This window comes from Lethenteron reissneri, chromosome 25 (genome assembly GCF_015708825.2).
Source record: "Lethenteron reissneri isolate LAM-NWPU_2019-01 chromosome 25, ASM1570882v1, whole genome shotgun sequence".
NCBI classification, from domain to species: domain Eukaryota; kingdom Metazoa; phylum Chordata; class Hyperoartia; order Petromyzontiformes; family Petromyzontidae; genus Lethenteron; species Lethenteron reissneri.
Window position 1 is genome coordinate 3,893,047 of NC_083803.1, and position 15,436 is coordinate 3,908,482.

Here is a 15,436-nt window from a genome sequence, read left to right on the forward strand (position 1 = left end):
AATCAAGAAAAACAATTGAAAACCTAGCAATATACAGGTTCTTTCTCTGAGAAAGGATTCGAACCTTCCCCGTCCTTGTTGGGGACTGTAACCCCGCACACCCAGGCATTTTGAGTAAACGAGCAGAGCAGTGCTGCTCGCAAACCTGGCGCAGAAATATTTCACTATCCATTTAATGGTCACATTTTAGCAGAGCATAACATGCTTTAAATGAATACTGTGGGTATTGCTTGAGTGTAGATATTTATTTAGTATTGTGCATAAAAAGGCAAATGTTCAGATGCCGGTAAATGTCTCGGTTTTTTCTATCATGCAGAATCCCCAATGACGCCAATGCAAATGCCATCACAGGACGAACTTAAGCTGGCCGTCACCAACAGGAAACGGAATCTTTTGGTGATGGATTCTGGTCCCACAAGGTCAACGGCTCACTCCCAAAAGCATCACCGAAAGAATATCTGGAAACAAAAACACACACACACACACATCTCTCAAGTAAATAAGTTGATCAACTGTGTTCAGTCCTAACAGTTTGAAATAGATAAAAGCATAAATCTGCGCGTGGTACGTTTTCAAACCCACATTCTAGGTTCACAAGTGGTATGTTGCGTTCATGAAATTTGCTAGACTATGCACTGTGTGCTAATCAATATATTGCCCTGCTTTAGTACCGTGCTGGCTCATGCATAGTAGCAGGGAGACACAAGCAGGTCTGTGAGCACCACCAGCTGATCGTCCGTGAACTGCTGCTTGTGTTCCTGCCAGTTGTCGTGGTGCGTTCGTCGGAAGTTGGTGAGCGTCTTCTTCACCGTCAACTAAAAAAAAAGAAAATCCACAGTCGCGAGCAAATGTGTTTTTAGTCTTCAAAAAATTTTATTCGCTCACGAAAAAAATATATCTCAGTTCTGTGTTCATTTAAATATTTCATCAAAATTGTAAGTGTTTTCACATTGCCCACGCTCATCTCTGTTGGCAGCTCAAAATCGAAGTGGAAATTCCCCATTCTCATTAAATTACACAATTTAAATATGCAAGCAATCATAGCCCCTTCCTGCAAAGACTTGGCAGGTTCCTCCTGAACAATGTCATTGGACTCAGTGAGGCTATTCTGGGTAAACGAGCATAATTATGATAATGTCCACCTCCCAATAGGGCAATCGATCTTAACCAAACACCAGATGATATTAATGTTTATTGACCCAAGATGGATGATGTGTGGAGTCGATCCCCCACCGAGACCCAACGAATCGAGTAATTTACCTCAGTGCTATTGAGCCGGATTATAAAAAAAACAGCCAGCACGCAAAGCTATTCTGAGATTTCCTTCCGAGCGGATGTCGTGATGCTGCAGCCCGCAGATTACCTCGATGGGCTGGGGATCATTGAGGTGCTGGCTGAGGTCCATGAGGAGCTGGGGCATCCAGGTGGGCACCTCGTAGGGGCTGGAGAGGATGCAAGCGCTCAGCCCGAGCACCCCCGCGTGGCGCCGCACCAGGTCTGCACGAGTCACACACACACACACACGCGAGCCTCAGGTCATCAATAAAACCCTCTGCTTGTGGCGTACAACAAGTTTTCTTATTTTTCGATTTAAAGCTTTCGTGACTGCAGGGATTCATCTTCTTGGTTCTTTCGGTAAAGTCACGTAGAATGGAAATAATAAAATAATAAAAATAAAACACGGCGTTTCAAACTCTGTCTTCTCGAAAGACCTGTTCTCCACCTGAGGACGGCTGCTTGCGTTGTGGCCGAAACGTCGTGAGAATTATTTTATTATGTTTTATTTTTATTATTTTATTATTTCCATTCTACGTGACTTTACCGAAAGAACCAAGAAGATGAAGTTTTCTTATTGTTTATTTTTGGAGAAACAATATAACCATTGGTTGTTTTTTGTGGAGATTGAGTAAAAAAAATGTCATTTGGTTCATTATATTCTCCACAGCGGTCACCAGTCAGAAGAGTAATGCTTGTTGTGATGTTGGCATTATCATTGCGCAGTGTGGCACTGGCAATTATCTGCCTCACTACGACAAGACATGGTGAACAGAGCAAACAGAGTGTGTCAACTACACCAATAATTATTGGTGTAGTTATAATTATTGTTGCAACAAACAATTCGTATAATATAACTGAAAGCGCACCTGTGACAGGTATGGGCTGGCTCGCCTCCCTGTGACGTCGCTTGGGCATGCGTGTCTGGCTCAGGCTCTCAAAGTGGCTCTGCATGGCCTCGTCCATGTGCAGGAAGCTGCACTGCAGCAGGCCACTCAAGGTCGTGGCTGCCATCTCCCGCACCTGCGCCACCACCAGTTGCACGCAAGCACGCACGCATTCCACATGAATCTGGCTCAAATGCCCCAAAGGGAAAGTACAATCATATCTTGCGGTGTATCTGCCATATATTTTTTTATGGGAAAAAACGTTTACTGTGGGCGAGTCAAAAATGCAACATTAAAAACCACTATGAAGGCAAAGACCCCCCATTTAGCCAGAACCGACTGTTGGGGTAAATGCTGTTAGTGAGCACCTATTAAGGCCGGCACAGCACACAAAGTAGTAGGTGGCCAGCACCATACCGAGACACCTTTGTCCACGCAGTGCTGATGTTTATGCACTGCACCAGGTACTCATTTCAAGCTGAATTGTCCTAGGGGAGGTCCAGGAATGGTTAAGATATTCAACACCGATGTTTGCGAGTGGGAAATTAACTCGGGTAGTCGGAGCGCAATGCGCTAACCACTACACTACCACTCCCCACAATCCACTATAAACACACAGTCGTGTGAATGCAGATGCATTGTAACATGTTAATACAAACCAAGCTGTGACAGTTCAGTCAAGTGATAACGATTCTTAGGATCAGATGTAGACATGAAATGCTCATTGGTCACATTCAGTCGGTCACAATCACAAGGGTAATGATGCTTTGTTGCGAGGCTGCCGCTTGGATGTTTGTAGACAGAGTTTGTACGACATGGTACTTGTATTAAGCTGCCCCGCGATGGCAGGGCATGGTGTATGGAGCAAACACAAAGTGGTGCCTTGCAAAAGCAGTATCAAGGTTATTCATGTTGAACTAGAAATTTGACATCGTCAAAGCACAAAGGATTTAAATTTTCCAATGCAACTGCATAATAAAATTGTAATACATAATCCCATTTCCAGTGCTAAACACGCCGACTCACCGAGCTGGCAAGCACTACATTTTATACCAAATTGTTATAAATGCAATGCCTTCTCATTTATTGACTTTTTTTGCTTTCAATGCCTTCGTGTTAATGGTCAGCAGCATGCGGACGACCGTTATCTTCGAGTATTTTGAAGACCAAAGCAAGAACTCTACGAGAACATTCTTTGCATCCGTGTCGGTGAAGTGTGAAACACGGTCAAGGTTCCCATCAAGTCCAAGATAACAAGACTTCAATCAACGACGAGCTGCCACTGCCAACCAGGCAAGATGAAAATCCATGTCTCGGCTGACATCCGAGGTTATCTCTTCTCACCGGAATAACGATTAGCCCACAATGAGCGAGAGCGATGGAGGGTCACGTCTTGGGTATTGTGTCTTTTCCTTTGGGTCACGCGCTGCATACTGATACGAGATCAGCATACATGCAAGGCCAAACTTCCAGGAACAATTCACCACAGGGAGATCTTAATAGATACCCATTTTCTGTCCACATGGAAAATAAGATCTACACTACAAAATGACCAATGTCAATGACAGTAATGAAACGTGAAAAAAACTACGTTTATATATGTACAAAATTGTAAAACTAAACAATGAGATTTTCAAGACACCAGATTTAGCAACACCCAGGTAATGTGAAAATCAGATTCCGTGTAACTTCACTTCTGTAAAAGTCAACTTCATGCATTTTCATTCCAACAAAGAACAATATGTCTGTGACACGACCGTTACCACTTTTCTATGAACATTGAATGCATATAAAGCATCTCATCAATGTCGAAAATGCGGCCTTTTAACGGACTGCACCAATTTTGTAATTACCACTCTCGCAATCACTTTTCGACAAACTGCGCAACTCGGTGCTGTAAACACGAGTCAACGGGTGCGACATGAACCGCCGTCGCCGCCATGCACGAAGGTGCGACGCGGCAGCCAGAAGATGGCACAGCGACCGGCAGGGCACTGCGACCTGACTGCACCGCTTAGCCAGTCTGCTGGGACCCCAATCGGAGATTTCAGCGGGGTTTCTATGGTAACTGATTTATGGCTCACATCAGCAGGCTAAATAGCAGGCCCCTGTCTTACCATGGACAAAGCCAACGCGTGATGGAAACCCGTGCGGCAGTGAAGAGATGCGCTGGGGTGTCATGGCAGGTGTCGTAAAAGTTAGGTGTTTTTCCCAAAATCTTTTGGGAAGCAAGCAAAATAACTGGCCATCTGAAACGTTTACGTGGTCACAATTAAAAAGTGGGAGTAAAACCACAGTGCGCTAGAGTTTGTACGGAGGCTACAGTTTATACGGAGAGTCTAAAACTGGCACTCTTCCAAAAATGCATCTGGGAGCAAAGTGACCCAGGTGCACGTAAATTGGCTACATTCAGCAGACTTTAATTAGCCCTGTGACACGTAATTTCACCGACATTCGCTTTTATATCCAAACAAGTTGAAATTGTGCATAATAACCCTCGAGTATGCCGAGTGCATTTTGTTTGTGCATATGGGTATATATCACGTGCACTTGCTTACGTGCATGCGTGCGTATGTCCAACACCCCTGGCTCAAGACAAGTGGATTGAGCAAGTCGGTCAAGACTTGCAGTGCCGACCACTGCGGACATGAGTGCATGCGTGTATGCGTGCGTGTGTGGGGAGCACTGCAGTATGAACCCGGAGACCCAAGTTCGATTCTCGTTCACGGCCAACACCAGTGATAATTATCTGAACTGGTCCTGGACCTCCCTTAGGTCGACTCAGCTTCAACTGAGCACCTGGTTCATTGTGTAAACATCGCCACAAAGGTGACAAAGGAGGCCGGGCGTGGTGCTGGCCACCCGCCCCCTCGTGTACCGTGCCGGCCTTCATCGGTGCTTGCTAACAGTACTTGCCTGAACAGTCTGTTAAGGTTACACGGGGAATCTTTGTCTCTGTACGGGTGTGTGTGTGTGTTGGCAGAGTAAAAGCGCCCCGTATTGCACCTCAAGCTGCTCGTCTTGCAGGAAGGCGAGAACTTGCTTACGGATGGAGCACACGGCCTCTGGGTCAGCCAGGAACAGGAAGAGGTTGTAGAAGACCGTGACCTGCAGGTAAATGAGCGCCGTGTAGCGGGCATGCCACGAGCTGCTACACGAGATCTGCGAACCACAGAGACAAAGATCCCCACATGTAGTCTTCAGCAGAATGTTGGCGCAAGTGCGAAAAGCAAGCAATATATTAAGTCTGGCACAGCACACGAGGGAGTGGGTGGTCAACACTATATCTGGCTGCCTTTATCTCCCCAGTGCTTATGTTTAAACACCATACAAGTAAATCAATTGTAAGTATGTATGTTGAACATCTTTTGCACCGTACGTAGCCAAACGTGCTCAGCCTAAGTCGACCTCGAGGAGGCCTAGGACCGGTTCAAATATTCACCATTGTTTTTGGTCGTGAGTGGAAATCGAACTTGGGTCACCGGGTTTGTAGTGCAGTGCGCGAACCACTACACTACCACTCCTCACCACGCACTCTGAACCACGCGCACACATACCATCGGGGTTACTACACATACATGTCTAAAACCCTTTGGCAATTCATCACTGGATGGGGGCCTCCTCACATTGTGGCGGGTAATTAGGGCAATATGACCATACACCATCATTGTGGGCTGAAAGCAGCCAGCATAAACGTGACAGCACAGAAGTTCAGCAAAACAATGGAAAAGTTAAACTGCCCAATGTTGCTCACCAGGTAGCCCCGAAGCCTGTAAAACCTGTTCTGCATGGTGGTCGCCCCTCCAAACACTATCTATATATATAAAATCGTTCATGTCTGTCTGTCTGTGTGTGTGTGTGTGGACTTTGGCCCATACGCACTTTCATTGGACGGCGGTTGCCCCTGGCAACGGCTAGCCACGCCTTCGCCGCTTTCATTGGACCTGGCAACGGCTAGCCACGCCTTCGCCAAGGGCTGCAGTTTCATTGGACGGCGGTTGCCCCTGCCAACGGCTAGCCACGCCTTCGCCACTTTCATAAGCTCCGTATTTAATTAAATAATAGCCATTACACAGTATTGTTGGAGCGCTAGGGGGGGGGGGGGAAGGAACGCCACCCGTACCCTGCCTTTTCCAAGCCGACAATTTTAGGCGAGGCCGCAGGCTTTGCACGCTACTAGGCCTCGACACCCACCACGCCACTCTGAGGTAAATTCATCAAAGTTTTTCCTACTCTTCACTACACCCCCACCACAATGTGTGCTATTAATATTACTTTTAAACCCAACGCGCCAACAATCGATTACTTTAATGTTCACTGTACAAATACTCATTAAGCTGGGTGAGCGTACTGCCAGTCTATCATGTACACTGTAGCCTGCTTATTAAGCTCGGTGAGCGTACTGCCACTCTATCATGTACACTCTAGCCTGCTTATGAAGCTGAGTGCGTGTACTGGCAGTCTATAATGTGGACTCTTGCCTGGTTATTATAATCGATTCTTTATATGTTCTTTGTACAAACAGTCATTAAGCTGCTTGAGCGACCCCAGTTCGATTCCAACTCACGCCCACCACCGCTGACGATTATTTCAAACGGACCTGGCCCTCCCCTAGGTCCACTCAGCCTCAAAAGCGTAACTGCTGTCGTGTGTGAACATCGTCACTGGGGAGACAAAGGCGGCGGGGCATCGTGGATCCAAGTCCCGGGCGAAGCCGGGTCATGTGTATGTGTGTTTGTGTTTATGTGTATGTCTGTGTGTCTCTATGTATGTGTGTATGTATGTGTATGTATGTGTTTGTGTGTATGTGTGTGTGTATGTATGTGGGTTTTTTTTATGTCTTTATGTGTATGTCTGCGTGTCTCTATGTATGTGTGTATGTACGTGTGTGCATGTGTTTGTGTGTATGTATGTGTGTGTCTATGTATGTGTGTGTATGTGTTTCTGTGTATGTATGTGTGTGTATGTATGTGTGTTACGTGTCTGTCTGTGTGTCTGCATGTATGTGTGTGTGTATAGTGTATGTGTTTGTGTGCATGTATGTGTGTGTTGTGTGTATGTGTATGTCTGTGTGTTTGTATGTGTGTGTATGTGTGTGTATGTGTTTGTGTGTATGTGTGTGTATGTATGTGTGTGTATGTGTTTGTATGTGTTTGTGTGTTTACGCTCGCATTACACAAATGTGTTGCTGGTCTAAGGCGTTCCTCGCACAGCATTGCCGCTTTATTATTTCAGTCGTTTACTGCCTTACGCACCCTGAAAGTCGTGTGTGTCTGCAGCAAGCGCGTGTATGTGTACCTATGGACGCGCGCGCGTGTGTTGTGTAGGGGGAACGGTAGCGTAGTGCTTAGCGTGCTGTCTGTGTCTGTGTGTGTGTCTGTGTGTGTGTCTGTGTGTGTGCGTGTGTGGTGTGTGGGGAGCGGTAGTGTAGTGCTTAGCGTGCTGTCTGTGTGTCTGTGTGTGTGTGTGTCTGTCTGTGTCTGTCTGTGTGTGTCTGCGTGTGTCTGTGTGTGTGTCTGTGCGTGTGTGGTGTGTGAGGAGCGGTGGGTGTAGTGCTTAACGCTACGCTGCGCTACCAACCCGGCGAACCGAGTTCGATTCCCGCTCACGGCCACCACCGGTGACGATTATTTGAACCTCCCCTAGGTCGACTCAGCCTCAAACGAGTAACTGGTGTGGTGTATTAACATCGGCACTTGGGAGACAAAGGCGGCAGGGCGTGGTGGATCCAAGTCCCGGGCGAAGCCGGGTAGTACAGCTAGTCCAGGTTTAAACCTGACGAGAACGGGTACATCCCGGGTAATTTGTAGTTGCAGTAACTGCATACCCTTACACTATTAAAGTACTAAAATGAAACTTTTAATTTTAACAGGTAAGGTCCACTGAGCTGTATAACTCTTCTTCAGAAGCGACCTGGTCACAAGTGATAGCCCAATTAAGTGGCTTATCATGTGTAAATCTATAGCAGCCAAATACTCTACATGCACGCTTCTAAATGTGGAGGTAAAAACCAGAGGGACCTGGAGAAAAATCCAAGAGACCTCGGGGAAAACACGCAAACTCCAACTCTACAGGCATCGGGGATGGGATCAAACCCATGACCTCTTGCATACCAGGCGAGGTAGGTAACATCTCGCCACCGCAGGGCGCTCCTAACACATACCATTATGTCGACAACGCATCGTGTGTAAGACACCACGTAAAGGCTTGGTGCTCGTGCACGCCCGGGTCACCTGCTCGAGCATTTTGAAGATGATGGGCACGTGGTCAGTGGGCAACAGGGTCTGGGCCACGAGTGAGAGCGCCAACTTGGCATCGCTCTTCATCTCATCGTAGCTGGCATCGTTCTCCACTGGGGTAATCTGCAACATGGACAAGCAACACATTACAGACTGACTGACTGCTGCTGAGCTCGGTGAGACAAACGTTTAATATTTGTTTTCTTCAGTTTATGTACAGGGAATTCGAAGAATGAATCAATATTAATTAGATGCTATTATTCCCGTGAATGTGAAGGATTGTGAATGTAAAATAATGTGTATACTTGGGACGTCGACTAACATGGAACAACGACTGCACGAAAGACAAAAGAGTGAGGATCGCAAGGGCAAAATGAGTAATGGCAGAATTCAAATAACATCTGGAGAAGCAAGCAAGTCAGCTACAAGACCAAACTGAACATCTTAAGAACATGCATGTCCAATACAGCTGTTTGTGTCTACGAGACTTGAAAAAGACTGATAGAGACAAGATATTGGCATTCAAAATGGATTGCCGCAGAAGGATACTGGATCTAAACTGGACCCAAAGAAGGACCAACATAAAAATACAAAAAGGTTGCACGTAGAAGAAGACCTGATGATGCAGGCAGTGATAAGAAGGAAACTGGCACTATTTGGACACATGTGTAGGATGGACAGCAATATGAAACTTAAATAGTGTGTTCGGGAACAATGGAAGGAACCATGCAAAAAGGTAGACCTAACATAGAATGGCTTGACTACAGAAGAGATCGTTGCCAGAGAGATGTGCAACTAAATGAGCATATTGGCACAAGACAGAGGAAAGTGGAAACAATGAAATGTGCAGTGGACACCGACGGGCGCGACCTGCCCATGGCATCGTGATGATGATTATTCCCATACCTTACAAATGAGTGGTAGCAGCTGTAGGTGCTCCTTCGGAGTGGAGTAGAGGGAGCGCCCAGCACTCGCCATCAGCCACTTCAGCACTAGAGCCACAGACACAGACCAAATGTGACGAGGCATCATGGATCGATTGAGTGAGTGATAGGAGACACTTGCTTCGGCGCCGTCTCGCCACCACAGGGGCTCATCCCTAGTGCTATGTACGCATGTGTGTTGAACTTCTTTCGCACCGTACGTAGCCAACCGTGCTTATCGAAGGTGTGGGGGAAGGACACGCATAACTAAACACAAAAAGCAGTTCTGAAGAAATGTGTTTTAAATCAAAATTAAAAAAATGCAAAGCTCCAGCAGCTTCCTACTCGTAGCTCTCGAGGTAAAAGCGAAACGTCGAACAAACGCCTGTAATTTACACCATTGGTAGGATGAGGCTAACGATGAAAACAAAGATCTCTCAATTTAATTAATCGTATTGTTTAGCTGATTTGAAACACTGTTTCTGATTTTAGCCATTCATCAAGAGGGTGCCCTCCAAGCAAGCAATCAAAACACAATTCTCACGTCATCAAAAATGTTTTGCCTGCTCTCCAGAGGTGAGGGTCTCACCTTCTCAACAGAACAAATGTTCACTTTTGAAATGGTGCCGTTTTCCATGTTTTTAGCGCACTGCTCATCCTCGTGTTATATTTGGTTCTCACGTTTGAAGTGGAACGATAAATACAGTAGACTCTCGATTATCCACGTTAATGACGGGGAGGACAGCCACAGATAATTAAAAATTGCGGATAATCCCAAAATATTAAAAAAATTCACTGATCTCTTTGCCAAAAACCACTAATATAGAGATAGGTTATGTTAAGTTAACAAAATTTAGTTTATTAATTAATACAACTAAAATTTGTAGTAAAGAATGTATTGATCTTGTTTTTTACAAAATCCCATACAAAAGCACACCCTCACTTAAAAAGGTTTGAAAAATCCTTTCCTGCTCCCGCACAGAAGACTCCGCCCACTAAGTGGATAGCAGCAGAGGCATGCCAATCAAAATAAATCAAATTCTACCCACTGTTCTAAAGATATGCAACTACTGTACTGCAGAAGCGATCACGTGGATTTCGGATTAACCGGAACACATATTTGTTTAGTTCAAGCACGTAACTTGTAATAAACATATCCAAGAATACCAATGAATAACTGTTTTTAGATTATTAATTTGGGCCAAGGAAAAATCCACAAGTGATTAATTTATGTCAAAATCTCAGGTGCCCTGGTTAATCGGCAAAATCGGATAAACCGCACGCGGCTAATCGAGAATCTGCTGTACCTTTCAACAAAACAAAAGCGGCACAGGGGATAATCAGCGAGAGTTGCCTGCCGGGCTCACCCGTCTTGAGCAGCTTGATGGCCTGCACCACCTCGTCAGCCTCCTTGCCGCCGCCGTTCTCCTCCAGCACGTGGTTCGAGATCTCCTCGTCGAGCTCCAGCAGCGGCTTGAGACGCTGCACCACGTTCGCGGCAAACTCGGCACGCCGCGGCGACAGCGTGTCCACGCCGTTGGGCAGCGCCACGTCCAGCATGAAGATGTTCGTCAGCACGCTGCACGGCATAGGGGAAAGATCGCGTGGCCGGGTGCAAGAGTTAAACGAATCGCACGTAAGCATCCGACAATGAACCTCTACAACTCAATTTCCACTGAGCAGATTATCACGTGGACTCACGGCCTCCACCATAAGAATGTGGAATTTCTACCAATGGCTCTAGACTTAACAGAGACGAGCATCACCAAATGCTGACAACACTTTGACATTCATCATTATAAAAAGAAAATCTAAACATTTACGTGCAATACTTTTACGTGTGTGTGTGTGTATATAGATAGCTAGTACCTCCCAATGCGCTCGCGTACATTCTTGTACACTTGCGTAAGCATGGGCTCCAGGTAGCCAAGCAGGGCATGGAGGAGGCTGGGTACACGCCACTCCTGCTGTGCCAAGCCGCCCTGCAGCACGTACAGCCGGCTACAACACACAGCCGTGCACCATACGCCTTACCAATCAGCACGTACGACCCGCCACTTAAACGACGCTTCACAAGCGTGTTCAATACTGCTGGTTACTTTGGACAAGACAACAGCGCACGTATACGGTTATGCAGAAGTGGCCGACCTACAAAAAGCATGTTACATCATGGGGGAGGGATTTTTTTTTCAACTCACACAAGTAGCTATCATCCTAAATCGGAAAAATGGATGCAATTGGATCAGTACAGATACCGTATAAATAGGGTGACAATGACCAAGTCAATTGGCCCTTAAATACTTGTTCCTTCGAGGCTGTCACTTTACCTTCTATGGCAAGATACCAGATATAAAAAAACACCCCACCGATTGTTAGAATTCATAAATCACAATCAACTGTGGCACAAAACTTCCAACGCCTCAAACACACACAAAATAATTTTGCCAAGATGACAAGCCACACACAGATCACAACATTCAAAATAGCTTACACCATCATTCCTCTCATGGGAACAAACTTTAGTTTCACAAAAGCCATTTTCCACACATGCCTTTAGCCGTTTTCATTAAGCGAATTAAAACTGACACATGGTAAACCCATCCAGTGAACATTTGGCTCAAGCGAGCTAAACTATTCATACGCCACCTTCACCAAACCAGTGGATAGGAAATGTGGAACTTGCTACTTTAAAGACTGACGCTCTACTCACAAAATCAGTGAGGTTAACATCCTCCTTATTTATCCAGGTAGGAACAACAGTTCCACACTGCCCACCAGGGATTATTTGTATGTCTGTCTGTCGTGCATAGCCACGCCCTCGATTTGTATTTCATAGAGCGCTTCGGGCGGGCTTAGCACCACGTGACGCGCCGCCCCACGCAGCTTGCGCCGCGTGACACGGATCGCACGAATGCGCTGTCCAACCAAGTTCCTACCTGCCCACTCCGAAGGAACGTGTTTGGTTCTTACCTCGCATCACTGAAGGAGCCTCCTTCACCACTGACAGGGGATTCCATAAGCATTTCAAACAGCCAGTAGATCTTCCTTGGGTCCTGACTCTCCTGCAAGTAGTAAGTCACACTTATTGAAACACTCAAAACAGGCACTTTTTATTTAATATTGTAGTGCGGCTATGTTGGCGAGACCACATGCACGAGATGCCTACACAGGATGTGGAGATGCACGTTCCCCAGTCCATGAAGGTTTCCACACTGATGTTGGACAGTGCTGTGCGCAAGAGTGGGCAGATGAGTCCCCACATCTTCTCAACCTGAAAACAAATATCATTGTCAAAATGTTGCGCAAACTGATAACTCAGAATGGCTCTCACACCCATCACACGTAGCGTGTTTTTTTTCATGAAATTTCTCACTGCCACTATTTAGAAGCTTCCCACCTTCTCGAATGTCCAATGCTTGGCTCCACGAATGATGCCAGCGATGATCTCTGCCACACAGCGCTGGGCGCTCTCGTGCACATCAGTGACCAAACGCTCCATGTGCGGCAGGAACACGGGCAGGAACGCATCGTCAAAGTTCCTAAAGAGACCCTGTTGACAAAATTAGAACTGCAATGAAGAAACCAGACTGCATTCTAAATGACAGATTAGGAAAGCAAGCACTTCGAAATTCAATGTACGTACGTATATACACATTTACACGCCCAGGAGCTGCCATGGTCACACGGCTGCTGACCTTAAAAAGGATGAACCTCCGAGCATTGAACTTGTCCTTTCCTTTTCGGTCCTCTAGGGAGAGCAACGCAATGAACTTCTCCACGAAAGCGGGGTCGATGAAGTGATCGTACACCACCTGCTCAGCCTGGAGGCACAAACAAACATTTGTACAGCTGAATTTGATTTAAGGTGACGGTCTCTCAACTGAAATAGTACTATTAGTGTACGTAATACATTTGCAACATGTCAACTTTTCACATTCATAATCAAGTCTTGTATCACCTCTGACATCTCATCTCGGCTGCGGCCCAGCTTGGGTTGCTCGGAGTAGGGCTTATACACCATCATCTGTCTGCGCAAGGAAAATCATAACAATGGTTACAAGTTTGTATACATGAAGGCGTTGCCTTTATAGGGGCATTTTTGAAGGCTGCATTACGAATGTCAAAAGTGTCTCGTTGCCCAAACAAGGGTGGGCAGCACTCATTTCTGTTGGCGGTCTTGAGCCAGCGGTGGAAATTCCACATTTTTATAAAATGAGCATTTCTCTTGATAAAGATTCCCAAAATTGTTTTCCCAAGTAGTGGTACTAATTTTATCTCCCTGGAGAGGTGATGGGCCAAGTCGACTCTCAGCCACTGACAATTTTTAAATTTCGAATCTGGTGACCTAAACACGGACGCCACTCTACTGGACCAAAACTTCCTTCCCAGATAAAGGAAGCAACCGGGGCCATGCACTTTTAAATATAGTTTGAAAAGTAATTTCTTGAGAACTGCTTTTTGTGCTTCGTTTGTTGTCCTTCCCCTGCACCTCCAATTAGCACGGTTAGTTATGTACGGTGTGAGAGAAGTTCAACACACATGCAAAACAAAAAAAGCGGACACAAATTTCCAACAACCTTGGCCAGGTGTAGTAGCCCCAGTGAGTCTTCTCAACGAAGACAGTCTCCTCCCACGCTTTCTGGCTTCGGGGAAGCCTCTTGGCGTCGTACTGCACCCAGCGCGTATCCGGCCGCTCCCCGGGCTGCACGTGCGCCGGCTGGCTCGTCCCGCCTGCACACGGACGTGCGCCCGCACGCACACCGCGACCGCCATATTGTTACAATGTGCAAGCGGCACCTGGGTGCAGAATCTGTGCCCGAGCACTCGACGAATGCGGACGTGAGAATCGTTGTTGAGAGACGTACTCATGGCGTATGGGTCGATTTCCATTTTCGGATGAAGCCGTTTCAGTTGTTTCATGATGCCGGCCACTGCACATATTGCGAGCTGTGTAAGAGAATTCACACAAAGTCATATATGCGTGTGCTTAAATCAGGAAAATATGGAAAACTAACTGCAATAAGACATTAAAATTTTGATTGATTGGAATTTTTATTTTGATACTAATTTTGTGGTCATTTAATGAATGCCATTTTGGCAATACATACCTTCCGAATTGCCAGGGAATCATGGTTCAGTTTCTCCACCAAAAACCGCACCCCCCGCACAAGAAAGGGGTGATCGTCCCTTAGCAGCATGGACACCAGACCGACAGCAAACTGCTCGAACTTCCAAGGCCTGCAATAAAAGAGGCAGTAAACCACTCAGGATTACATAAACTGTTTATGACACTGTTTATGACACTTGGTGCACAGTGGTAGTGTAAGAGAAGGACAAATAAAGGACTTACAGATTTCGGTTCTCTGCTACATCGATCAGAGCATTTATCATATTTTCATACATCCTGTGGAGCAAAGGTGGCAATGCAGCAGAAGTGAATTATTCACAAAGCACGAGGACTGGCAGATCACCGAATAAGTATTTACCAGATTAACGCATTTAAAATGTAAAGCAAAATAATGTCACTGAACTGTTGAGGTCTACGTATAGCTGGTGTCTTACTGAACGGCGTGCTGGTTTCTCTCTTGTAGCCTCTGTACGCCGAGCTGTTTTTCCTCTTCGGTGGGTTGTCTATCTTTCTCAGTGTGCCGCCACATTCTGGAAGCCACCTCAATGCACTTCTCTGAAACCTAAATGAAAACAAATACAACGACTGCATTTGGGTTTGTACTCATCAAGCTGGATTAAAAATCTATAAAGACAACATGGTTATGTGGTTCGTCACCATCTCGCATGTGATAGAGCAACAAAACCAGATTTCAAAGAGCAGGCCAAAGAAGATGATGTACTAGCAGCTCACGCTAAAGTCCAGACCGATGGTCTCGTACTGCCGGTGGATCTTCTCGGCCAGGTCATCAAAGAGCCGCACAATGGAGGGCTTCTCAAAGGACAGCGTTTGCGACAGGCCCGAAGCCACCAACGCCGGCCACGTGCGGCTGATGCAGTCCCAGTCGTGCAGGTTGGCCAGGCTAGTTGAGCCGTGACCACCAAGCAGACAGTACAGAGCACCCTGGGCGCACACAAAGACAATCACACACACGTAAGACACATG

The 15,436-nt window shown here is 46.2% G+C and overlaps 1 protein-coding gene across 4 annotated transcripts in view; it reads right to left on the reverse strand.

The window, feature by feature from the left end:
- PSME4 (proteasome activator subunit 4) overlaps positions 1-15,436 on the reverse strand; it is a 30,729-nt gene continuing 15,293 nt past the window's right edge. For 2 of the 4 annotated variants that reach the window (XM_061558937.1, XM_061558939.1), the window contains 20 exons: positions 15,185-15,394; positions 14,887-15,014; positions 14,675-14,728; positions 14,433-14,562; positions 14,189-14,271; positions 13,902-14,072; positions 13,283-13,352; positions 13,020-13,145; positions 12,722-12,874; positions 12,491-12,595; positions 12,295-12,386; positions 11,194-11,325; positions 10,692-10,903; positions 9,308-9,393; positions 8,396-8,524; positions 5,169-5,324; positions 2,145-2,298; positions 1,364-1,497; positions 672-815; positions 1-458 (listed from right to left, as the gene is read on the reverse strand). In XM_061558937.1, the coding sequence (XP_061414921.1) occupies positions 681-815; positions 1,364-1,497; positions 2,145-2,298; positions 5,169-5,324; positions 8,396-8,524; positions 9,308-9,393; positions 10,692-10,903; positions 11,194-11,325; positions 12,295-12,386; positions 12,491-12,595; positions 12,722-12,874; positions 13,020-13,145; positions 13,283-13,352; positions 13,902-14,072; positions 14,189-14,271; positions 14,433-14,562; positions 14,675-14,728; positions 14,887-15,014; positions 15,185-15,394 (2,460 nt within the window). In that variant the 3' untranslated portion in view covers positions 1-458; positions 672-680. The remainder of the gene's footprint in view (positions 459-671; positions 816-1,363; positions 1,498-2,144; positions 2,299-5,168; positions 5,325-8,395; positions 8,525-9,307; positions 9,394-10,691; positions 10,904-11,193; positions 11,326-12,294; positions 12,387-12,490; positions 12,596-12,721; positions 12,875-13,019; positions 13,146-13,282; positions 13,353-13,901; positions 14,073-14,188; positions 14,272-14,432; positions 14,563-14,674; positions 14,729-14,886; positions 15,015-15,184; positions 15,395-15,436) is intronic. The other 2 variants (XM_061558938.1, XM_061558941.1) reach the window with 1 other exon arrangement.